The sequence below is a fragment of the Schistocerca americana genome, chromosome 10 (assembly GCF_021461395.2).
Source record: "Schistocerca americana isolate TAMUIC-IGC-003095 chromosome 10, iqSchAmer2.1, whole genome shotgun sequence".
In the NCBI taxonomy this organism is placed as follows: Eukaryota; Metazoa; Arthropoda; class Insecta; order Orthoptera; family Acrididae; genus Schistocerca; species Schistocerca americana.
The window spans coordinates 64,026,267-64,051,691 of record NC_060128.1 but is presented as its reverse complement, the minus strand read 5'-3'; the positions used below and the strand labels follow the sequence as shown (position 1 = coordinate 64,051,691).

At 42.2% G+C, this 25,425-nt stretch overlaps 1 protein-coding gene across 1 annotated transcript in view; it reads right to left on the bottom strand.

Annotated features, from left to right (window-relative positions):
• Window positions 1-25,425, bottom strand: part of LOC124552479 (molybdenum cofactor sulfurase 2) — a 162,196-nt gene that overhangs the window by 53,377 nt on the left and 83,394 nt on the right. Inside the window, exons 8-9 of the mRNA XM_047126760.1 lie at window positions 16,597-17,504; window positions 9,076-9,308 (exon numbers count right to left, since the gene is read on the bottom strand). Of these exons, the coding sequence (XP_046982716.1) occupies window positions 9,076-9,308; window positions 16,597-17,504 (1,141 nt within the window). The remainder of the gene's footprint in view (window positions 1-9,075; window positions 9,309-16,596; window positions 17,505-25,425) is intronic.

The following is a 25,425-nucleotide window of genomic DNA, read 5'->3' as shown; positions in this document are numbered from 1 at the left end:
AACTTTATTTTTGAGGCATTGTATTGCAACTTCACAAATCCTCTCTGTCTAAATCGAGGGTCCACAATAGTACATTCAGCGTATAGAATGTTATTCTCTGAATCTTTAAAATAGTCTTCCATGCCTTTCTTGAGCACTGATTGCACAGCGACAATTTTTTTATTGTTAGAAGCATGTTTCTGCAGAAAACTGTTGAGCAGGTTACAAAACACAATAACTTTTGACAAAGTCACATTTCTATTGGCACTTATTTCTACCGTAATTTCATAGAATGGACTAAGTAAGGACAAAACTCCTTCTATTATTTGCCAGTCACTTTCTTTTATTGTTATGTCGGAGCGCAGAAGTGCTAACATAGCAATCACTGCATCCTTTACCTTCATTATTCGCTGAAGCATGTCAAAAGTAGAATTCCAGCGGGTGTGGACGTCCTGTTTGAGCTTGAGGACAGGCAGATTCGTTTGCTGTTGTGTAGCAATCAGTTTTTTTTTGGCCTTGTGTACTATGATTGAAAAACTCGACAATATTTTTAACTTGCGCCAAAACGTCAGATATTTCTTTAGTAGCTTCTTATACAACAAGATTTAGAGAGTGGGCGAAACATGAGACTGTTCGCCATTCACTAAGTCTGACAGCAGATAATGCTAACAATAGCAGCAACTTTGTGGGAAATATGCCAGTCTGTCATAGCGTCTTTCATGAAATTGCACAAGTTTTGGCTGGTATGCCGCTCTTTATAATTAATACAACCAAGTAATGCCGACTGAAGTTCAGTCTCTTCATCTATAAAGTGGGCTACAATGACTATATAGCTTTCATTATTCTTCCAACATCTAACCATCAGCACTGCGAGATAACACAGATACAGCTTGCACCTTCTTTTGCACTTCATCTATTATGTCATTGCGAACCCTTGATATTAAATTTTCCGATAACGTTTTTCTTGATGTAAGTTTGTAGTTTGGGCAATGAGAAACTAGTTCTATCAGTTTTCGAAAATCTTTTTCTCCCACAATTCGTAGAGCGTGATGCCCTTTAACTACCATCTTTACAACTTGTCTATTATTTCTTTAACCTTTCGGACTGACGGTGGTCTTCGAATATATTGGTTCATTGATTGTTGGGAGGCTGATACTGAAATAACATTCTGCAATAAGGATGTAGTTTTATTTGCTCGCAGTGAGTTTAAACTAGACATTATCGGTGGTTGTCTTTCCATCGCTATTGGGATTAAAGCGTGTTTTGTTTTCATATGCCGGGTTAAATTTCCATTTGAGCCTCCTGCAATACTTATTAATGTTGAAAAGTGGTTACATTTTGCTTTTCTTTTATCTGTGTCTTCAGTGAAATGTGTCCACAAGGAACTATGTTTCCTTTTTGATGACATCGTAATAAACAGCCTAAAACAAAACATAGTAACCCTATAATCAACTAATACGCATTACCGAATTCCACATCATGGCATTGTAGAAGTCCATTGTTATGTGATAATAGTCATTTTACATTACACATTTTAGGTACTGTACTTACCTAACGCTGTATATGATTTTACTTCTTGACACTATGGTTGTATGTCAGACACTGCAGTGCAGAATACCGTAAAACGGAAAATTCACACCACTGAACTATGTAACTGCAGCTGGCAGATGCTCGGCACAATATGGCGCTCATTGGTGGGAGGAGGGTGGATGGTGGGAGGGGGGTGGGGGAGAACACGTGGGTTTTTTTTTTTTTTTTTTTTAAAAAAAAAGCCTACTGCGGGCTCTTGCTCCATCTCGGTATTGTCTGTCGGTCTTCGGAAAAAAGCGAACGCACTAAGTAGCGAGGTTATCCGTGAACTAGTTTGCGTAGTTCAGCTGTGGGAGTGCTCTTCCAAACTAGTTCATTCGCGAACTACACAAGACTACTCATCAGTGACAAAGGCTGGAATTTTCAGGCTGATACTGCTACTAGATGTACACTGAGTGGAGACAGGTGGCCGTTTCAGATCACTCACATTTTACGTTCCACCGGACAATCGTCGGAAGAGTCAAGGCTGGAGTGGGGAGCATTATGCTCTGGGGAATGTTTTTGTGGCATCCCCTGTCATTCTGAAAGGCACAGTGGATCAACAAAAATACACATCTATCACTGGAGACCGTGCTGACCCATAAACAAAATTCACGTTTCCTCTGCACAAAGACATCTACCAGCAGGACAATGCAATGTGTCACACAGGTCACAGTGTACACGCGTGGTTTGAGGAGCCCCAAAATGATTTAACTGTACTCCCCTGGCTACCAGACTCCAAATTTTAAACGCGACTGACAATCTGTGGGACCACCGATTGAGGTTTTCGTACCACGGATCCTCACCTGAGAAACGTAGTGCAGCTGGCCACAGCACTGGAGTTAGTGTAGCTCCACATCCCTGTCAGTACCTTCCAGACCTTCAATGACCTCTTCCTTCGTGTCTCATAAAGTAATCTGCACAGCAAAAGGCTTTGACAGGTAGTCACGTTAATGTGACTCAGCAGTGTAGGTTGACCCTATGTATGTACTGTGATGTGTGATTTTCTCCTTTTATGTAGCTGACAGTTGAAAACTGATACAAAATCTGACAGACATCATGCACCTCAAAGTAAAAATAAATAAACTGCAGCAAACATGTTAGGATGACATTGTTGTTGTTGTTGTTGTTGCGGTCTTCAGTCCTGAGACTGGTTTGATGCAGCTCTCCGTGCAACTCTATCCTGTGAAAGCTTCTTCATCTCCCAGTACTTACTGCAACCTACATCCTTCTGAATCTGCTTAGTGTATTCATCCCTTGGTCTCCCTCTACAATTTTTACCCTCCACGCTGCCCTCCAATGCTAAATTGGTGGTCCCTTGATGCCTCAGAATATGCCCTACCAACTGATCCCTTCTTTTAGTCAAGTTGTGCCACAAATTTCTCTTCTCTCCAATTCTATTCAATACCTCCTCATTAGTCATGTGATCTACCCTAATAATCTTCAGCATTCTTCTGTAGCACCACATTTCGAAAGCTTTTATCGTCCATGTTTCACTTCCATACATGGCTACACTCTATACAAATACTTTCAGAAACGACTTCCTGACACTTAAATCTATACTCATTGTTAACAAATTTCTCTTCTTCAGAAAGGCTTTTCTTGCCACTGCCAGTCTACATTTTATATCCTCTCTACTTCGACATCATCAGTTATTATGCTCCCCAAATAGCAAAACTCCTTTACTACTTTAAGTGTCTCACTTCCTAATCTAATTCCCTCAGCATCACCCGACTTAATTCGACTACATTCCGTTATCCTCGTTTTGCTTTTGTTGATGTTCATCTTATATCCTCCTTTCAAGACACTATCCATTCCATTCCACTGCTCTTTCAGGTCCTTTGCTGTCTCTGACAGAATTACAATGTCATCGGCGAACCTCAAAGTTTTTATTTCTTCTCCATAGATTTTAATACCTACTCCAAATTTTTCTTTTGTTTCCTTTACTGCTTGCTCAATATAAAGATTGAATAGCATCGGGGATAGGCTACAACCCTGTCTCACTCCCTTCCCAACCACTGCTTCCTTTTCGTGCCCCTCGACTCTCATAACTGCCATCTGGTTTCTGTACAAATTGTAAATAGCCTTTCGCTCCCTGTATTTTAGCCCTGCCACCTTTAGAATTTGAAAGAGAGTATTCCAGTCAACATTGTCAAAAGCTTCCTCTAAATCTACAAATGCTAGAGACGTAGGTTTGCCTTTCCTTAATCTTTCTTCTAAGATAAGTCACAAGGTCAGTATTGCCTGACATGTTCCAGTTATTCACGGTATTATTCACGAAAAAATGCTAATTTGTATTTGCATGGTTGCTCCAAAATGTTCCAGGCAAATGCAAGAAATCTTTTTGACAGATGTCTCCTTTCCCTTCCCTCACCCGTAGCTAAAAAGAATATGCACACAGAAATGTTGTGCATGAAGCATTGTATGCAAGTAGGTAAAAACTTTTGTACTACTACCGACTTTGTCACACACTGCACACTCAAGCTGTTCCCTTCCATGACACCTAACAGTGCTGGGGTATGTGGCTTGAAAGATACTGTTTCCATTTACCATCTCTCAAAATATGTATGAACATGGACTGATTCTGGTATCAGTTACTAACCTAATATTTATTGTGGTCACTTTATGTCACCTGTTGTGAACAATTAAACAATACAATGGCAAAATAACCATCACACGCTTACTCTCACGAAAGTCGATGCCGCAAAGCAGTCAGGAACAGCACAGTAACGCTACTGGCTGCAGCATCACACAGGATGCTCCCTGTTCCTGCTGTGCATCTCAACATCACTTGCCTTCTCAAAAGTATCCTACTCTAAAACTTGTAAAATGTAGGAAATTTTTATACATACACAAGTTATTACCATTATCAGTTAATTTCACTACATAATTTCATTGTTCTACATTTTATTAATGTTTCTTTTTCTTTCAGTGCATTACAAGGAACCATTTGTGAATCATGAACGAAAATATAGAATTTTGTCTGGGTGTCTTAGTTCTCAGTTTCAACTAAATCTATATTAACTGTTTCCAAGAATTGAGGCATCAATCCAATCGATATTACTACACAGAAATGTACAGTGCTCACAATGAGATTTAGTGTCACCTAGTGGAACTGTGACTCACTGGGGAAAGTACGAGGGCTGTTCTATAAAGAATGATGGTACTTCTCAAAGTAGTCTCCCATGAACGTAATGCACTTGGAAACCATTTTTTGAGAGGTCCTTCAAAATTGCCTCCACAGTCTTTATCACTGCTCCCGATGATTGATAATGCCTCCCACGAAGGTGTTTCTTCATGTTAGGGAACAGAAAAAAGTCACGTGGGGCTAAATCTGGACTTTGATTTTTGCAAGATATTCAGCAACAACATAGGCAAAATGCGGCTGTGCATTATCGTGCTTCACTGCAAAGTGGTCTTTTGCGTCTGATATGGACTTGCAATGTTTTCAGGACATCCCTGTAGTATTGTCCAGTTACTGATCTGTGTGCAGGTACAACATGCTGATAAACCATTCCATGAATATCAGAGAATGAAATAACTATAACTTTCCCAGAAGAAGCAACCAATTTTGCTTTTTTCGGGGTTGGTGATGGAGGAGATTTCCAGACTGAGCTTTGCTGTTTGCTCTCAGGATCAAAATGATGTAGCCAAGTTTCATCAGCAGTGATTACATTTGAATGAAACTCTGGATCTTCCTCAAACATCAACTTTAACTGCATGCAGACCTGCACGCGAATGTCCTTTTGTTTGGGAATTGAGTCTTGGAACCCATCGTGCACAAACACATACCGTGTGTAATTTTTCTGTCACTAACGTGTGGGTGGCACCCAATGAAATGTTCGGTACTTGAGAAAGTGACATTAAGGTAATTCGTCAATCCTGTCTCACAATGACAACATCAGTGTTGATGTTTTCTTATAAGAGCAGTAATTGGAGCACTGGGTTCATCTTCCTCTGAAATTAATTGTCTTCCCTCTTCAAACATTTTAAACCACCTCCGAGCTGTGCTATAGGGAAGAACAGACTCTCCATAGGACTCCTCTAACATTGTATAGGACTCAGTTGAAGATTTGTTGAGAAAAAGCAGAATTTCAAAGCTGCATATTGTTTCTCACGTGTTACCTGCATTGCAGTGGTAGGCGATACTGAACATGTCTGACCTTCACAGGTGGGAACCAGGGGTCCCAACAATGAGACTACTACAGCATGTTTGTTGCACATTAAGTTAACAGACTATCGTAAGATTAAATTTTTGCGCAAGAAATTATGACCACAAAACAATTATGATCATTCTTTACTGAACAGCCCTCGTATATTAAAAACAGCAGAGAGGAACGAGGAATCATTCTAGTGTCAGTACAGATCCCAAATGGCAAAATCTGTGACTCTGACATAGGGCATATAGTTGTGATCCAGCACCTGCAAATGAGCTTCTCAGAAACAATGAAGCTAGTCCACTGTCTGTGCGCTGCTGTTGTGAGAATCTATGAAAAATGTTTGAATAATAATGAAACCAAAAGTCAGTGACACGGTATCAGACATCCAGACCTCGTCACGGAATGTGGAGGTCGGAAGCTTTCCTGCTCAATAAAGTGGAACGGGCAATGATCTGGTGTAGGTACAAGTGTTTCAGAGCACACCATACAGCACACACTGTTGAACACGGGCCTCTCTGGAGCATACCTGCATATTCGCATGTCAATCTAATGACACAGTCAATTACTACTGCAGTCGGCACGGAATTATCGTGATTAGACTGTGGAGCAAAGGAAATGAGTCACCCAGTCAGACAACACCACGTCGACAGTCGAGTCCGGATATGCCACTGACGAGGCGAACGGCCCGTCCAAGCTTGCAGTGCGTCGCCGATGCGGGCCGCAGTGCGTCGCCGATGCGGGCCGGCGGCAGTAGTACTGCGGTACGAGTGACAGTCACCTGAGCTTCCACAGGACCTGTAGTAGTAATCGAAGGAACCACGACAGCTGTGGACTGCATGAATATTATTGCGGACCACCTGCATCCCTTCACACTCAACTTCATCCCTATGGCGATGGCATCTTCCAACATGATGATATCTGTCCATGTCCCAAGACCAGAATCATGCTGCAGGGGTTTGAAGAGCATAGTATTTGACTAGCTCTGATGTCTTGGCCACCAAATTCACCTGATGGAACACGTCTCACAACCCATCTGTCAACAATTTATGGAAATTGTGAGATCTGTGCATAGACATTTATACAGACATCTACATCTACATCTACAACCATACTCTGCAAACCACTGTGAAGTGTATGGCAGAGGGTACATCAAATTGTGCTACTTAAATTAGGGTTTCCTCCAATTCTACTCACATATGAAGTGTGGGCAGAATGAGTGTTTGAATGCCTCCTGTGCATGCTATAATTAATGCTATTTTGCCCCACGACCCCTATGTGAGCAGTATGTGACAGGTTGCAGTATTTTCCTAGTCATTATTTAAAGTTGGTTCTCAAAACTTTGTAAGTAGACTTCCTAGTGACGGTTTACGTCTATGTTCATGTGAGTGTCACTTGAGTTCCGCTGTTAGTGCTGTTTGGTGTGGGTCCTACACGCTTTTGAAAGGCAGACTGACACACTATTAAGCAGGTGGCATTAAGAGAAATTTGAAACTGAAATCAACAACAGGCAAGGAGATTCCATAACACCGAAGTTTTTCTCAGTGGTCCTAGAGATACTTTCAGAACATTACACTGGGGAAACAAAGAAGGCATGTGTGTTAATGGCACAAATCTGACCCACCTTCATTTTACAGATGACAGTGTGTTACCTGCCCCTAACTCTGATAAGCTTCAATAATAACTTAAAACAGTTAAAAGAACTAACTACAGAAAAAGGCCTGAAAATGTAACATTAAAATAATGTACAACCAGAAAACTGCAGAAACGAAGTGCTACAACTGGTTGATAAATTTTTGCACTTAATGAAGCAGGAGGCAACAACTGGATGCACAACAAAATAAATAAACACACACAAGAGTAAAAATGGTCTCGATTGTTTTTGGTAAAATTTGAAAACTAGGCTTACAGCACATCTGAAGAAAGTAATTACAACAGTAATGAGTTGCGGCACTGAGCCGTGACCTTTTAATGTGAAAATCAGTCGAAACCTGGCGGTTGCTGAGTAACAGAAAGTGGCATGTTGGTAATTAGTAGGAGGTACAGAAAGGCAAAAAATGAACCTGGGAACAGACTCAAATAGAAAATGCACTGAAACATCTAGGAGGCATCCTTTATCCAGAGTTCAACGTCCATTAATGATGATGATGCAATAACAGTGTTCGTGATGATTTGTTTACAGGGAGTTCTCTTTGGCACTGGCTCCTTACTTAGCTCTCATTTATCGTGAATCTCTTACCCGACACAAAGTCTCCAGCAACTGAAAGAGACCACAGGTGATTCCTGTATATAAGAAGGGTGAAAGAACGGACCCACAAAATTACAGTCCAATACCCTTATCTACGGTTTGCTGCAGAATTCCTGAGCATATTGTAAGTTCAAATACAATCAGTTTCCTTCAGGCTTCCGTCCGCAAATCTGCACGGTTTTAGAAAGTATCAATTGTGGCTGAGAATTTCTATTTTGTGTGACAAATGGCAGTGTCCACAAATCTGCACGGATTTAGGAAGCATAGTTCGTGACTATTGGAGGAAACAGGAGAATTTCTGCTTGGTGTGAAAAATGGCAACTCTCTCTACATCTAGAAAAAATGCAAATTAATATAAGTAAGTAGGAAAAATTATCCCACAATTTTCAAATACAGTATTAGTGGTGTGCTGCTTGACGCAGTCACGGTGATTAAATATCAATGTGTGACACTGCACAGTGATATGATATGGAATGAGCATGTAAGGTTGGTAGTATGGAAGGCAAATGCTTGCATCAGTTTATTGGGAGAATTTTAGAGAAGAGTGGCTCAACTGTGAAGGAGACTGCATCATAACACTAAAGCAACCCGTTCTTCAGTACTCGTCAAGTGTTTGGGATCCCCAAAAGGTCTAACTGGAGAAAGACATTGAAGAATTCAAATGTGTGATGCTAGACTTGTTAAGAGTAGGTTCAGTCAACACAAGAGTACTATGGAGGTGCTTCATGAACTCAAATGGGAATCCCTGGAGGGACGAATTTGTTCGTTTCACAAAACACTATTGAGAAGATTTTGAGTACCAGTATTTGCAGCTGAGTCCAGAAAGATTCTACTGCTGCCAACGTTCACTGCATGCAAGGAATGTGAATGCAAGGTAGGAAAAAATTAGGGCTCGTAATGGGGCATAGAGACAGTTGTTTTAGCCTTGCTCGATTTGTGAGTGGAACAGAATAGTAGCAGTGCCACATGCCATACACCGTACATGGTTTGTGGAGTACATACATAGTTGTTGATGTAGAATGATTGTGTGTGTACATTGTGACGTGTCCTATGACACTGTGCGGTTAACACAGATGTCCAGCTGAAATATACTGGAAACCAGCTCAGCCTAGATGCACACACCTGGAAAGTGGAGCTGCAGGATCCTCCTGTCGACATCGACGTGAGGCACGACGAGGCACAGCCGGGACTCCGTCTTCTGCGTGAGGGCCACCCCCGCAGACGTCACCACCATCCACTGCCGGTCGTAGGCCAGGCCGCGCGCACTCACCTCCCACGTCGGGACGGCCATGGCGCCGCACGACTTCACTGGGTACACGAAGATGTGCCTCAGTCTTGTGACTGTTTCAGATTTCCTGGGCAGAAAAGTGAGTCCTGCTTTATGTTTAACCACACGTACCTGGTCAGTACCTTCACCTATACTCTAATGACCACGACAAAGTGCATTATTGTACCATACATTCTATTCACATTTGGAGGAAGCTAAGAATGACAGCTTATATGTCTCTGTCACCACACTGCTGCCTCAGACTAAACCTGCTCCAAGCTGACTGCTTCATAGTGTGGTACACTATGTGATCAAAAGTATCTGGACACCCCCAAAAACATAAGTTTTTCATATTAGGTGCATTGTGCTGCCACCTACTACCAGCGACCTCAGTAGACAGTAGACACACTTTGAACGTGGTCAGGTGATTGAGTGTCACACATGTCATACGTCTGTACGCGAGATTTCCACACTCCTAAACGTCCCTAGGTCCACTGCTTCTGATGGGATAGTGAAGCGGATATGTGAAGGGACATGTACAGTACAAAAGTGTACAGGCCGACCTCATCTGTTGACTGAGAGAGACTGGTAACAGTTGTTGATAATTCTGCCGACTCAGCAGGACTAGCCATACCTCTGAAGGTGTCCAACATATTATTGGACAAAACATTAGGAATAGAAGAATTCCTTGGACTATGGCCATATAACCCGGAAGAATTATCAACAACAGTACCATCCGGTCGTGAAAGCCTTCATTGTAAGACTGGTGACAGTTGAAGAGGGTCGTAATGTGTAATAGACAGATATCCATCCAGACCATTGCACAGGAATTCCAAACCGCATCAGGATCCACTACAAGTACTATGACAGTTAGGCGGGAGGTGAAAAAGTTGTGTTTCATGGCTGAGCAACTGCTCATAAGCCACACATCGAGCCAGTAAATGTCAAACGATGCCTCGCTTGGTGTACAGAGCGTACATATTGGACGACTGAACAGTGGAAAAACTTTGTGTGGAGTGACGAATCACGGTACACAGTGTGACGATCCGATGACAGGGTGTGGCTATGGCGAATGCCCAGTGAACATCATCTGCCAGTGTGTGTAGTGCCAACAGTAAAATTCGGAGGTGGTGGTGTTATGGCGTGGTCGTGTTTCACATGGACGGGGCTTGCACCCCTTGTTGTTTTGTGTGACACTATCACAGCACAGGCCTACATTGATGTTTTAAGCACCTTCTTGCTTCTCACTGTTGAAGAGCAATTCGAGGATGGCAATTGAACCTTTCAATACGATCAAGCACCTGTTCATGATGCACAGCTTGTGGCGGAGTGGTTACACAACAATAACATCCCTGTAATTGACTGGCCTGCACAGGGTCCTGACCTGAATCCTACACAACATCTTTGGGATGTTTTAGAATGCTGACCGATGTTGATACCTCTCCTCAGTGTAGCACCCTGTGAAGAATGGGCTTCCATTCCCCAAGAAACCTCCCAGCCCCTGACTGAATGTGTGCCTGCAAGAGTGGAAGCTGTCATCAAGGCCAACACCATACTGAATTCCAGCATTACCGAGGGAGGGCACCATGAACTTGTAAGTCATTTTCAGCAAGGTGTCCGGATACTTTCGATCACATAGTGTATCTTCCTCTTTTCACTCCAATCAGTATTTTTATTCTTCTCCTTTCTATTTTTCTTCTGTCTAGTTGTGTCTTTGATAGCTATTACTAAAATTCCTTTTCATCACAGTATTTGTCCCACAACAGTTTTCATAACAAGGTTTAGGAGAGTTCTGTGTTCCCTTACACTTTCATTACTTCACCGTCTTTCATTTATCCACACATTTAATTTCTTCATTCTGCCCAAAACCCACATCTCGAATACTTAAGTTTTGTTCATTTCTCACTCCTTCATTGTCTGGTTTTCACAGCCATATAGAGAAACACTCCACACAAAGCATTTACCCAACCTTTGCCTGAACTCCACCACCATTTTGGTACATAATAAGCATATCGTTTTCTGGAAAGCTTGCTTTGCTACAGCAATTCTTGATCTTATTTGTCTTTCACTTGCCCAGTGTTCAGTTATCAAGCTACCAAAATATCTGTACTTATAGCCTGTTCAATTTGGCCATATGTTGTTTCTACTTTCATGTATTCTTTGCCACGTACTCTCATCGACTTAGTTTCCTTTGAACTGATTTTAATTCTGCACTCTCACAACCCTCCTTCAAGTCTGGATGGTGTTCTTCAAAAACAGATTGATGTACTGTGCATCCACTAAGTGTCTCCATAGCAGTGAGCCTCGCAAGTCTCTCCTTTGAGGGGTGTAAGATTGGCAGCGTGTTAAAATCTTGCCTGCGCGTGTTCTGTGGATGTGCAGTAGTGGGATGGGGGTAGTGGTATAGCGTGTGCATTCCAGGTGTTAGTTGTGTTACAGTCTAGTTCTTGGGTAAGCCGAGTGTAGTGAGAATGCTTACTATTGCGAAGAGAGCATTTTTAGTGGAAGGGATTTTCCATGCAAAAGGAAATTTTACAGAGAAACATTATGGAGCATGTGAGGTGGCAATTTAGATTGCATCTTCCTACTTCACGGCGTCCACACAGTGACACTGTGGGTGATTTAACTCATAAATTCCAGATGACAGGGTCAGTTCATCATGAACTGTGAACTGGTAAGCCCAAAATTTTAACAGAACAGAAGCTTGATGACACTTCGGATATTGTGTTGCAGAGTCCAAAAAAAATTAGTGAGGAGATTATTGCAAGAGACTAAAGTCTTTCATACGACAGCACGTAAGTCCGTAGCCAAAGAACTCGGGGTATATCTATAAAATTACTGCTGTGCAATAATTACATTGTATGCACCGTGAGAAATGAGTAGCATACTGTGAATGGTTTCAGCAGTTTGTTAACTGACATGGAGTTGGTGTTTTAGATCCAACCTTTTCTACTGATGAGGCTCGATTTCACCTAGCTGGCTACATTAACTCCCAAAATTCATGAATTTCATCACCAGGAAATCCATATGCCATTCCATACAGAGAAAATTCAGTGGGCTGCCACAATGCAAGCACGAATTATAGGGCCAATCTTTTTCAATACTACCGTCACTTCCGATGTCTATTGTTCCTAGATAATTTACCCATTTATTGCCCTGCTAAATGAAAATGAGATCAATCATTCATTTTTTCCAAACAAAAATCTCTAGCCCCTGCACTCAGTCCCTTCCTGACTATTTCCTTTGGGCCACAGCTAAAACATTTGTGTATGAAAATAATTGATTATCTGCAATCGATTACACAAGAAACACTGGCAAAGGTGTTTGCAAAAAATGTAAATATGTTGAACTATGCTTCAAGAATAAGGAAAACATTTCCAGCATCTACTGTGATATTGGTGAGTACAGAGTATTTAGTAATGGATATAATCAGTTAATTTCATTTTTTTAATTGTAACAATGTTGAACGCCATCTCCCAACATAACTGCAGCCACCAGCAGTGAATCCCAGGCCCTAGCTTATACAGCAACACAAAGGTTCTGTCAACATTATGCGCCCTGCAAGTTGAGACACAGGGAGCTCACTGCTGCAGAGAGACTTTGCGGACACACTGTACCTCCGAGTAATAACATGACATCGGAAATCTGATGCTGTTGATCTTCTGGCTTCCTAAGCTTGCTCCTTCCTTTTCTACTATAGTGTCCTCATTATCAAGTATTCAGTATACATGGTAAACAGAATTGGTAAAAATATAACATTACTGTCTTATTCCTCTTTTGATTTCAGACAGATTTATTGTAGCATTTATTAACTTCACAGACTCTGTGTAAGACGTTATGACCCTATGGCTGTAGTGGACTGCTACAGCAATCTAACTGCATCCTGCCCTGACTGCAGTTGATTGCTGCAGTAGTTGAGCACTGAGTTGCCTGTGGAGTGGTTGATAGCTATAGATGTTTTGACACTTATGCTTATAGATGTTTGGACACTTATGCTTGTTCATATGTTCATAGTTAAGCTGTGGCTGAATATGAGGTGCATTTCATTGTAGTACCACTGGTGGACTTTTGCCACACTGCATAATTTCTTCTAAATGTAACATATGGCATTCAGTGTGCAGAATATGATAACACTGTCAGACATCAGCACTTGTGGCAGAATTATACAATGCTTCTTAGTTTGCTATAAATCGAACCCACGTTGCTTATAACATAAACAGCTCTGCCTTATACATGTTTCGGAATATTAATTTCAAACCAAAGCACTGTTTCACTGTATTAATGGAACTGCTAAAATAGTGCTTTAACTTATTTGTAGAGTGACTCATTTACGAACACAAAAGAAATGCTGCATTGTTAATGCTGCTGTAGTGAGAAAACAGTTAGGGAGTGTATGTCGTGCCTAATTTCATTATCACCTAAAATATGGGATCACATTTTCAGGAACTCAAAAGCAGCTATCAGCAAATTCAAAGTGCAAGAAAGGGCCATCAGAATCATGTTTGGATTTAAACCTAGAGACTCATGTAAAGTATTGTTTAAGATATCTGGTATTCCTCCTTTACGATGCATCTACATTATGTAAATACTTGTATTCTTTAAAAGAAATGTAATAGGTGAGGACAGTAAATTCCAAAAGAACTGCAATGTTCATGATCATTTTACCTGATGAAACGAAAACTTACGTACAACACAACACAACACAACACACCACTGTGCCAAAACAGTGCTTTCCACACAGCAGTTAAATTTTGTTAACAAATTTCCTGAGAACATAAAAGCAAATACTGAGGCAAAAATTTTTGGAAATTCTTTAACACTACTGTACCTATGTATAAAGTGCCTATGTGTGCCTATGTATGAAGTGCACTGACCACAAATAATGTTGTTTTGTAGTGCTTCATTGTTGTTTTATAACTGCAAGCCCATACCTTTTCCTTCATAATTTCTTCAGGTAACTCAGTGATAAGTTGTGTTGTCATATGTTCAAGTCAGCAGCAGTAATATAAAATAAACAGTGAGCTATGACAGAGAAAATTTATGATCCATTATTATGAAAAGGATAGTTGCTACTCACCATATAGCAGAGATGTTGAGTCACAGAGATGGGCGCAACAAAAAAAACTGTCACAAAATAGCTTTCGGCCAACAAGGTCTTTGTCAAAAATAGACAAAATACACACACACACACACACACACACACACACACACACACACACACACACACACACACACGACAGCTGAAGACAGACTTTAATTTATGATTCCTGCAAGGAAATGACCCATATTCTGAACTAGTAGGACAATACCACACTGAAGCAATTGTCTACATGATGATTAGTAATCAAATAAGCAGTTGGTTTGGACCTGATGCAACTATGCTGTTTAATGCTCTGAGTGGGTCATTCCTGTTTGGTAACACTTTTATGTGACATCAGAATGATACAGTGAAAGTTTATTTTATTATTTTTCAATTAAACAGTGATTTAGCTCATGTAATGTAAGGTTATTTTGTCACTGTTTAATTAAACTAAGATTAAATTATGATTTTGCTCATACATATTTATATTAACAACATAAAAATTTTCTTTCTTTGGGCCTTGTCCAGCACCAGTGTGGAGTCAGCCTTGTTATTACGAATTTGCCAGTGTTAGCTGCAAACATGTTCAAATGTCTGTGAGCCGTGTAACTGAGGCAGAACGTGGGGACCAGCCCAGTATTCACCGCCTAAAAACCACACCCAGGCTGGCCGCCATACTTTCCCTCGTTGTTAATTTGCCGGGCGATTCGATATAAGGCCAGCATGCCTACCGAGTCCGGGAAGCAGTGCATTAGCACTCTCGGCCGGCTACCCTGGCAGGTATTAACAACATAAAAATAACTATTATTTATATGTGTATGTAATATATCAAGTACCCACTTGTGTTATAGAAAGTATCATGCCTGCTCCATTGAAGAATATTTAAAAGTATGAAGTGTATTATATAAATATTTACAATTATTAAGTTTATTACATATACTTAACAACAAAGATGCTGTAACTTACCAAATGTACAAATTGGTACGTTGATTGGAGACAATAAAAAACACACAAACACACACACAAATTTCAAGCTTTCGCAACCCAAGGTTGCTTCATCAGGAAAGAGGGAAGGAGAGGGAAAGATGAAAGGATGTATGTTTTAAGGGAGAGGGTAAGGAGTCATTCCAATTAGATATATTTTTCCCACATGGAATGTTTCCCTCTATTATATTTATTACATATACTCCTATTCTAGTCCCACTCCACATCCCCTGCCACAGGGATCATAGCTCTGTGGAAAACACTGGTGCAAAACTTGTCTAATTCACCCACCCAGTACTTCCCACTCCAGTTCTGCCACAGGCTTATCCTACCCCATCAGACGATGGGCTTCCTGTGAAAGCAGCCATGCCGTATACCAATTCAAAAGCTGAACAACCTTTTATGTTGTTCTGACTATCGACCAGCTGCCCACCACGATAAATGGCTAAATGGCCACCTCCAAACTGTTGCCAAGAACAAAGTTAACCACCCAGTTTCCCCTTCCTCTGTCCTGTCACCCACCAGCTCCTAATTCACTGCTCCACATTACCTTCATTGTGTATTTCTCTCTGTCCCCCCCCCCCCCTCCAGCTCTGGCACCTGTACTTCATATGCCTATCCCATGGACTTGCCACCCCTTCCTTCTGCATCTTCTAGCCAGAAAACTTGCTGTTTCCCTTTGAGCCACTCTACCCATCTCCAACCACTCATCCTGCCTACCACTTCTTTCTCCCTCTACCCACTCCACCTGATACTCCCCCACCCCCCTCCCCCCTCCCAGTGCACTGCTAACTGCATTCCCAACTTTGTGCATCCAACCAGCACCATGCAGGGCGTGTGTGTGTGTGTGTGTGTGTGTGTGTGTGTGTGTGTGTGTGTGTGTGTGTGTGTGTGAGAGAGAGAGAGAGAGAGAGAGAGAGAAAGGATAAATCCAAAAGCTACCAAGTTTTCTTTCTCTTTTATCTGCGCCTGTTGACTATTCAATGCTTCTGCTATTCTGCGAGTGGTCTCTTTTGCTCCAAAATTATTTAATTTCGTTGTTTCTATGGTAATGTGTACACAGAAGATGGTTGCATTGTCAAGAAACTGAATAAAAATACATGAATAAATAATCAATCAATCAATCTTTAAAAACACACACACACACACACACACACACACACACACACACACACACTATTCTGTGATGAAAGGCAAGTAAAACATTTCTCAAAATCTCAACTTACACTACAACTAGGGTGTCAGATGTTCTACTATTTGGCATGCAGGTTACAGCTCATTTGCAAGGCCAAAAAGAGAAAATTTTACTTACCCATTCACAGTCTGTAGTGGTTTTTCTGGCTGCACAGTCAGATTACAATAGTTCTCTTCAGTTTCATTATTAGCGTCAATACTGCTGGCACCTCTGAACACTTTGTTCCTTGGAGGTCGGAAAGAGGAAGCTACTAGTTTCTGCTGAAAAAGCAAGCTGTCTCCATTTGCTTCTTCTTCAGAAGTGTTATTGTTTGTATCACTGCAAGACCGTGTGAGGTTTTCAGTCATGGGCAAAGGAGAGAGATGTTTACAAGTTACTGGACACAACACAATTTCCTGTTTAGGATCCTCCACATCACATATCCCTCTCGGACTGTCAAGCCTGTCGGAATTATCTTGCACGTCACTGAAAGAGTCCAGAAGTACTCGAGGTTCCTCATCACTAAGAAGATGAAGTGACTTCAGTTTTTCAACTTCGCAGTTCATTTCACCTGAGCATTTCTCACTTTCATGCTCCGGAATATCTGTGCACCAACTGCTCCCATTAACCAGGTTAAATTCTTCACCTACACCACCATTTCCCTCTTCTCGGAAGTGACTAGATACTACTTTGTCTTTTTCACGTCTAGTAACATAACTTGTGAAACTGTACTTTTCCACCTTCCCTGCTTCCCGAGCACTAATTACGCTACGTGACAAAGGTTCTGTAGAATTCGGCACTGTGATGTCAAAACTGTTGGGCACACAACTGGAATACACCTGGAATTTTTGCCTGTACAATGTAACAAACTCTGGCCACCATTTCGGAGTCTCGAAAATCGCCGGGCCTCGTACAAAAGCTGACTCCACCATCTCCAGAAACCTGTCGACGTCGTGCTCGGTTGACATGTAGCCAAAGGATATGCGAACAGATCCGGTCGGCTGACCGTCTATAAGGTCTCTTTCGTCACCACATACGTGGCCTGCCTGAAATGGAGGTCAAACAGTAAAATTACAGATTTTCCAGAAATGAGTAACGTGACAATTTTTATTATACACTCTAACACAAAAAACAACGATACAGCACAAAGGAATTATCTGAATGGGACAGAAATCAGTAGACATGTTTTGCATGTACAGACAAACAAACAGTTACAGTTTCAGAAAAATGAATGGTTTATTCGAGAGAAAGAGCTTCACGAATTGAGCAAGTCAGTAACATGTTTGTTCACCTCTGGCCTAATTCAAGCAGTTATTTGGCTTGACAGGGATCAACAGAGATGCTGGATGTCCACCTGAGGAATATCATGCTAAATTCTATCCAACTGGCATGTTGGATCATCAAAATTCCCAGCTAGTTACAGTGCTCTGCCCATAGTGTTCTAAATGTTTTCAATTGGGGAGAGATATAGTGATCTTGCTGGTCAAGGTACGGCTTGCAAGCATGAAAACGGCTTGACAAGCATGAAAACAATCAGTAGAAACTCTCGTCAAGAGCGGGTGGACATTATCTTTCTGAAATGTAAGTCCACAATAGCTTGCCATGAAGGGAAAAAAAAGGGGCATTGAATAACATCAATGTACTGCTGTGCTGTAAGGGTGACGCAGATGACAACCATAGGGATCCTGCTGTGAAAAGAAATGTCACTCCACACCACCACAACTGCTCGTCAGGCGTAGGGTGCAAGACAGTTATACTGGTATCCAATCATTGTCTAGCATATCTTCAGAAACGACTTTGGCCTCAAATCTTACTGATTGTAGCAAAATTCTCTCATCATTTTGCAAGCTTTCTGTCACTCCATCTTGTTCTGTTAGGCAGAGCACAGTCAAATTATAAATGTTACTGCTAAGTGGCTTGAAATCCTCAGACTGTTGCCAATTCTAAATTCAGGAGCCAAACATTCGAGCTAAAGTTTACAGTTCGTGAAGGATCCTGTAATTTTTCTTCAAAAGTACTCAAACTATGTACTACAAAGATAATAACAACAATGAAGTAGGGCTTAACTCTGGTTCTTTAAATTAAAGTGCAGAACCCAACACACACAGCTGGATAATTGAAGGACTCTGTGAATCCTACAGTACTCAAAGTAGATCACAAACTGGCTGCTCGTGACATCGGGCCTCATGTTACTCCCCTATTTGGAGTGTGGCCTTATTCTGCATGTATTTTCCTCAACAATAGATGCATATGTGTCACAACTGGAGGCACATTACTTACATCATTATTATTATTATTATTATTATTACTTACTTACTTACTTATCGCGAATGGACCCAGAAGGATCACGCAAAGCCTTCTGACGTCATTTCTTCCATACTTCTTTCATTCGTTCTCCATGTTTTCTTTTTCTTTCTTCTGTCCATTTTGTTCCTGGTCTCTTTAGTGCTTCCTTCTCCGACAATACAATCCACTTTTCCACCTTATTTCTAAAAGTTTTTCTATCTTTGACATCTTTAAGCTCAATATTTGCTTTTTGTAAATCTAATTTTACTTGGCTAATCCTTGGTGTTGTTGATTTGACTTTTCCTATGTAAGTGAGAATTCTGTTGGTGAGTCGTGTGGGGGGAAGTCTAGTGACATGTCCATAAAATTTTAATCTTCGCCTTCTTATGTCTGCTGCCAGGTTTGATATTTATTATTATTATTATTATTATTATTACTGAGAATTCGATGTTATCCAGTTTCTGATCATTTTTCTTCAGCAATGCTGGCATAAACGTGATCACAGGATATTCTTCATCTGACTCTTTACACATACAGGCAAATTTGAAAGTATTGGTGACTAAGACTCTTGTCTGCATTTGCACTGAACAGCGAATTTTTAGACAGTTTCAACAATATTTAAAGCAGGTGACATTAAAAATGATGTGGTAACAATGCTTCTCACTTCATTGTAAGAGCAAAAAGGGGCAAGTCGGCTGAAAACTGGATGACTGATATTGTGGGCCTCTGGGACAATTATACTGTTGCATTCTGTAAGTGCCAACACCACACTGACTGCACTATGTCTATACCTGCTACAGTGACCAAAGTCATGAGAGCCATAGCAGAGTGATGAACATAAGTTGTAAATACTCTAAGAGAATTTACTCGTCCCATACAGATCATGGACAAGTAACAAGATCTCTTCTGAAAAGATGATGAAGAGATATATAATTTATGGCATAGTACATGACTTCTCTTTTGACAATGGTTGTCCATGAAGGAACACTTTCTGAGCTCCTATGTTGCTGCTGGATGATACTATTCACGAGCCACTGTAGACCATCAGGAAAAGTTAATGTTCAATAGCAACAAAGGCATAAGCATGGTCATGGGTAATGTTTGTGTATAATGTGTTGACATTATCTCCCTATACACTGATGTACCCACACCCACGGACTACCTACTACTGAACACTACCTTTCCCAACATCTTATGGACTCCAGACCCTCCAATTTCATTTCTAATACACTTGACAAATTATATACTTACTTACAAGGCCTATCTAAAAAGTATTCGACCTTTGGCCAGAAAAATATTTCGAATACCTGACAGGGTTGGGACCCTAATCCCCTTCAAAGTGCTTGCACACACTTAGCCCACCGATCCTTCCACAGCTGGAAACACCTCTAGAAGTCTCCTTTTGGAATGGTGTTCAGCTCCGTCATCGTGTTCCACATTCTCTCTTCTTTACTCTCAAAATGTGATCCTTTTGGTGCCAGTGGCTTCTTCAATTTTGGAAACAACCAGAAGTTGCAAGGAGCCATGTCTGGAGAGTAGAAGGTTGGCAAATGGTTGTAATTCCATGATTGGCCAAGAAATTTTGGATCAAGTGGGATGAATGGTTGGTTGGTTGGTTTTGGGGAAGGAGACCAGACAGCGTGGTCATCGGTCTCATCGGATTAGGGAAGGATGGGGAAGGAAGTCGGCCGTGCCCTTTCAGAGGAACCATCCCGGCATTTGCCTGGAGTGATTTAGGGAAATCACGGAAAACCTAAATCAGGATGGCCGGACGCGGGATTGAACCGTCGTCCTCCCGAATGCGAGTCCAGTGTCTTACCACTGCGCCACCTCGCTCGGGGGATGAATGTGCAGGGGCATTATCGTGATGCAGTTGCCAGTTTTTTTTGCCACCCACATGTCTGGTCTTTTGCACCGAACTGCATCACAAAGTTGCCAGAGAACATCTTGATAGTACTCCTTTGTCACTGTTTGTCCTTCTGGTGTGTATTCGTGATGCACATTTCCGTGGACATCACAGAAGACAGTCACCATCACCTTGATTTTGCTTCACACCTGCTGCACTTTCTCCGGCTTTGGAGACTTGGGATGCTTCCATTGCAATGACTGTCTTCTTGTTTCAGGGTCATACCAATACACGTGTGACTCATCTCCTGTTATCACAGTGTTCAGAAACCCAGGAGCATTGTTGGTGATGTCCAGAAGGTGCTGTGCAATGTCAAAATGGAGGTCTTTTTGTTCCGGCGACAACAACAGGGACACAAATTTTGCAGCCACTCGACACATGTTGATGCAGTATCTTTGCTCAACACATTCATTCATCTTGAGAAAATCGGTAATCTGATGAACACGTGGTGTAGCACCTCATTCAGCGACCGACAGGCAACGACTGACGCGCTGGAAGGCTGGGACAAAATTCACACATGCGCATAAAGGTCTCTTCCTTTACTGTGTACAGTGGCGCCACACTATCATCTCTATTTTGTGCAGAAAAATCAAAGGTCACATACTTTTTAGACAGACCTCATATAACTATTTCTCCTGTGAGAGTAAGATATACAAATATATCTGCAGCATGGCGATAGGCACCCCAGGGCCATGAAAGGCAATCCACATTGCTCCACACCCCTGACACAATCTCTCTCACCTGTTTCACGTTGTCCTATTCAGCCCAATGTGCCACTTTCCTGGAGTTTGACCTCCTCTCTGATTGCTGCATGAAAACCTCTAACCATTAACAGTACTGCACACTGACAGCTGCCATACCTTGTACAGTAAAAAGTCTCTCCCATATAGTCTGGCCAACTGTAGATGGTCCACCTGCAGTGACACACAACCTTTTGCCTAGAATGCTGAAAGTCCTACTGACACCATCACAGAAGGACATTAGCTACAAATCCAGTCCACAAACAGATTTCAAATGTCTTTATCCTCCCACCAACCCCATGAACTAGCTGCAATGGAGCACACAGCTGTCTGCAATCGAGGAGGGAGGGCAAGTGGGGGCACTCCACCCCTGGAATTTGCAATAAAGAGTTTTTTATTCATTGCAGAATTCTCATACATTTTCACCAAATACAGTAATGCTTTCGCCCCACACCCTTTGCACCCACTTCAACCTTGTGACGGCCGGGACCCTAGGCTGTGCTATTCTGCAAACCACCATCCTTATTGGTGGCATATCCAGATATTTTAATTTCTATGGCTGCTTTTATGATGCTGTACCCAAAATCCCTTCATTCTCATAGTGACAGACATTTTGTCGAATATAATTTGATGCCGATTTTTGAAAGTGTGTTCTGCCACAGCTGATCTTTCTGGATAGCATAGGCATAAGCACCTCTCACGTTCCATCCGGCTTTGCTCCACAGTGCATACTGTTTGGCCAGCTTAGCAGCAGCCACATTGACATGATATCTTATACTCTCCAGGCATTCTGATGTGAGCCCTACATGGTCCTTCACAGGCCTCATGAGCTGTTGTATTTTTGCTAGGAGCCTGAACACTGATGAAATATTATGTCTCTTCAGGAGCTGGCTAATCTTTTCTGAGGCCGTGCCACATAAAGACAAAAATGCAATTTTTTTCCTCTCTTCTTTGTCAGTCTCACTAGAAATAGCCTGTGACACTTCGTGGTGACTGTAACTATTTTCCTGGAAGTCTTTTCAAAGGTGGCGTAGTTCTAGTGGCAGATTTTCAGCGTATGAGATGACTTCGGCACAGTGGATGAGGATCTCCAGAACACCATGTTTTTGTGCTAGTAGGTGGTAGCTGAGAGCATGCATATACCAATCTGTGTGTGCATAGTTTCTGGAGACACTGTGGTTGAGATGCCCATTGGTTTTCAGTGAATGAGGAGATCAAGTCAAGGAAATGCACCATTTATCACTACTTCCATTGTAAACCTAATGTGAATGTGAATGCCATTCAGTTGATCTAAGAATTCTTCCAATTTTGTCACATCCATGGGGCTGGATGATAAATGTGTCATCAACATAATGCTAAAAGCAATTTGGCTTATTTTTGTCCAAAGTGATGTCTTCAGCTTCCTGCATAATTGGGTACGGATGGAGCTAATGAACTTCCCATTGCCACACCATTCAGCTGGTCATCATATAGGAAATACGACAATGTTTGTGTGTGTTTAAACAGTCACAGGTGTGTTTATGCCTACGCTATCCAAAAAAAAAAAAAACAACCACGGCAGAACATGCTTTTGAAAATTGACACTTCTATATGACAAAACGCCTGTCTTTATGATAATGGAGGGATTTTGGGATAGCATCACAAAAGAAGCCACAGAAATCAAAATACCTCAAAACATCTTCAGTGAAGGTGGCGGTTTGCAGCTCAGTATAGCTTGGGACCTGACCACCACAAAGTTGATACGGACACAACCAACCCGGGATGAAAACATTATCCTATTTGGTGAGGAAGAAAGCACCAGCTACTTCACAGCCAGCAGCGCAGTTATGTAATGGCAAGGCCACAGCGACACGGTATTCATTTACCACTTGCAATGTTCAAGGAGAGCTCAGTGGGATTTTAACCACGGGCACAGCTGGAAGCCCGACAAATGGTTCAAATGGCTCTCAGCACTATGGGACTTAACATCTGTGGTCATCATTCCCTGAGAACTTAGAACTACTTAAACCTAACTAACCTAAGGACATCACAAACATCCATGCCCGAGGCAGGATTCGAACCTGCGACCGTAGCAGTCGCGCGGTTCCGGACTGAGCGCCTAGAACCGCTAGACCACTGCAAGAAGCCCGACAAGATTTTATTAATTCATACTGCTGTGACACCATGTATTCATACAGCTCTGCTGTAATTTGTACACAACACTTTATGTGGACACAACCACCAACCACCTGTACACCCAAAATGAATGGCCGTCACAAAACTATGACCGAGAGATGAGTTGACCACCCGCAGGCTAAACACGCAACTGAACACAGCGTACTTGATACTCCCTTCCCCCAGCCCCCAAACACAAAGCCACTCTAAGTTACACAGCAGTTCATATAGCGAACATCTAAATCAGAGATAGGCACAACAAAAAGACTGTCACAATATAAGCTCTTGGCCAACAAGGCCTTTGTCAAAAAAACACACGCACGCACGCACGGACACACGCACGCACGCACGGACACACACACACACACACACACACACACACACACACACACACACACACACACAATGGCAGCCTCTGGCAGCTGAAGCCACACTGCAAGCAACAGCAGCAGTGCATGAGGTGGAGGGATAGTAGGGCAGCTACGAGGTTAGACAGAGGACGAGGGAGAGTGGGGGTAGGGGAAGTAGCAGAAAAGGAGAGAAATAGCAAGATTGGCTATGTTGGTGAAATGAGGGCTGTTTAGTGCTGGAATGGGAACAGGGAAGGGGTTGGATGAGTGAGAAAAGTGACTGACGAAGGTTGAGGCCAGGAGGGTTACGGGAACATAGGACATATTGCAGGGAGAGTTCCCACCTGCGCAATTCAGAAAAGCTGGTGTTGGTGGGGAAAGATCCATATGGTAAAGGCTGTGATGCAGTCACTGAAATGTAGGATGTCATGTTGTACAGCGAGCTCAGCAACAGGGTGGTCCACTCGTTTCTCGGCCACAGTTTGTCGGTAGCCATTCGTGCGGACAGACCGCTTGTTGGTTGTCATGCCCACACAGAATGCAGCACAGTGGTTGCAGCTTAGCTTCTAGATTACATGAGTGATTTCACAGGTGGCCCTGCTTTTGATGGGATAGATGATGTTTGTGAATGGACTGGAGGTGGGAGGATGTATGGGACAGATCTTACATCTAGGTATATCACCGGAATATGAGCCATGAGGTAAGGGGTTAGGAGCAGGGGTTTTGTAGGGATGACGAAGATGTTGTATAGGTTTGGTGGGCTGAGGAATCCCACTGTGGGAGGGGTGGGAATGGTAGTGGGCAAGACATTTCTCATTTCAGGGCATGATGAGAGGTATCTACATCTACACTCCGCAAGCCACCTGACAATGTGTGGCAGAGGGTACTTTGAATACCTCTATTGGTTCTCCCTTCTATTCCAGTCTAGTATCATTTGTGGAAAGAAAGATTGTCAGTATGCCTCTGTGTGGGCTCTAATCTCTCTGATTTTATCCTCATGGTCTCTTCGCGAGATATACGTAGGAGGGAGCAATATACTGCTCGATTCCTCGGTGAAGGTATGTTCTCGAAACTTCAACAAAAGCCCGTACCGAGCTACTGAGCATCTCTCTTCCAGAGTTTCGCACTGGAGTCTATCTATCATCTCCGTAATGCTTTCACAATTACTAAATGATACTGTAACAAAGCGCGCTGCTCTCTGTTGGATCTTCTGTATCTCTTCTACCAACCCTATCTGGTACGGATCACACACTGGTGAAACACCACCCAGGACTGGAGCAACTGAATTACATTCTCCGCCAGGGTTTTGACTACCTCTCGCCATGCCCTGAAATGAGAATTGCCCTGCCCACTTTACTTTACTTTAACTTTGACTTTACTTTACTTTCCTTTTCTTCCCTTCCCTTCCCTTCCCTCCCCCCCCCCCCTCCCCCCCACAATGGTATTCCGCTGTCCACCAAACCTACACAATAAACTCGTCCATCCTTACAAAACCCCTGATCCCATCCCTTACCTCGTGGCTCATATTCCT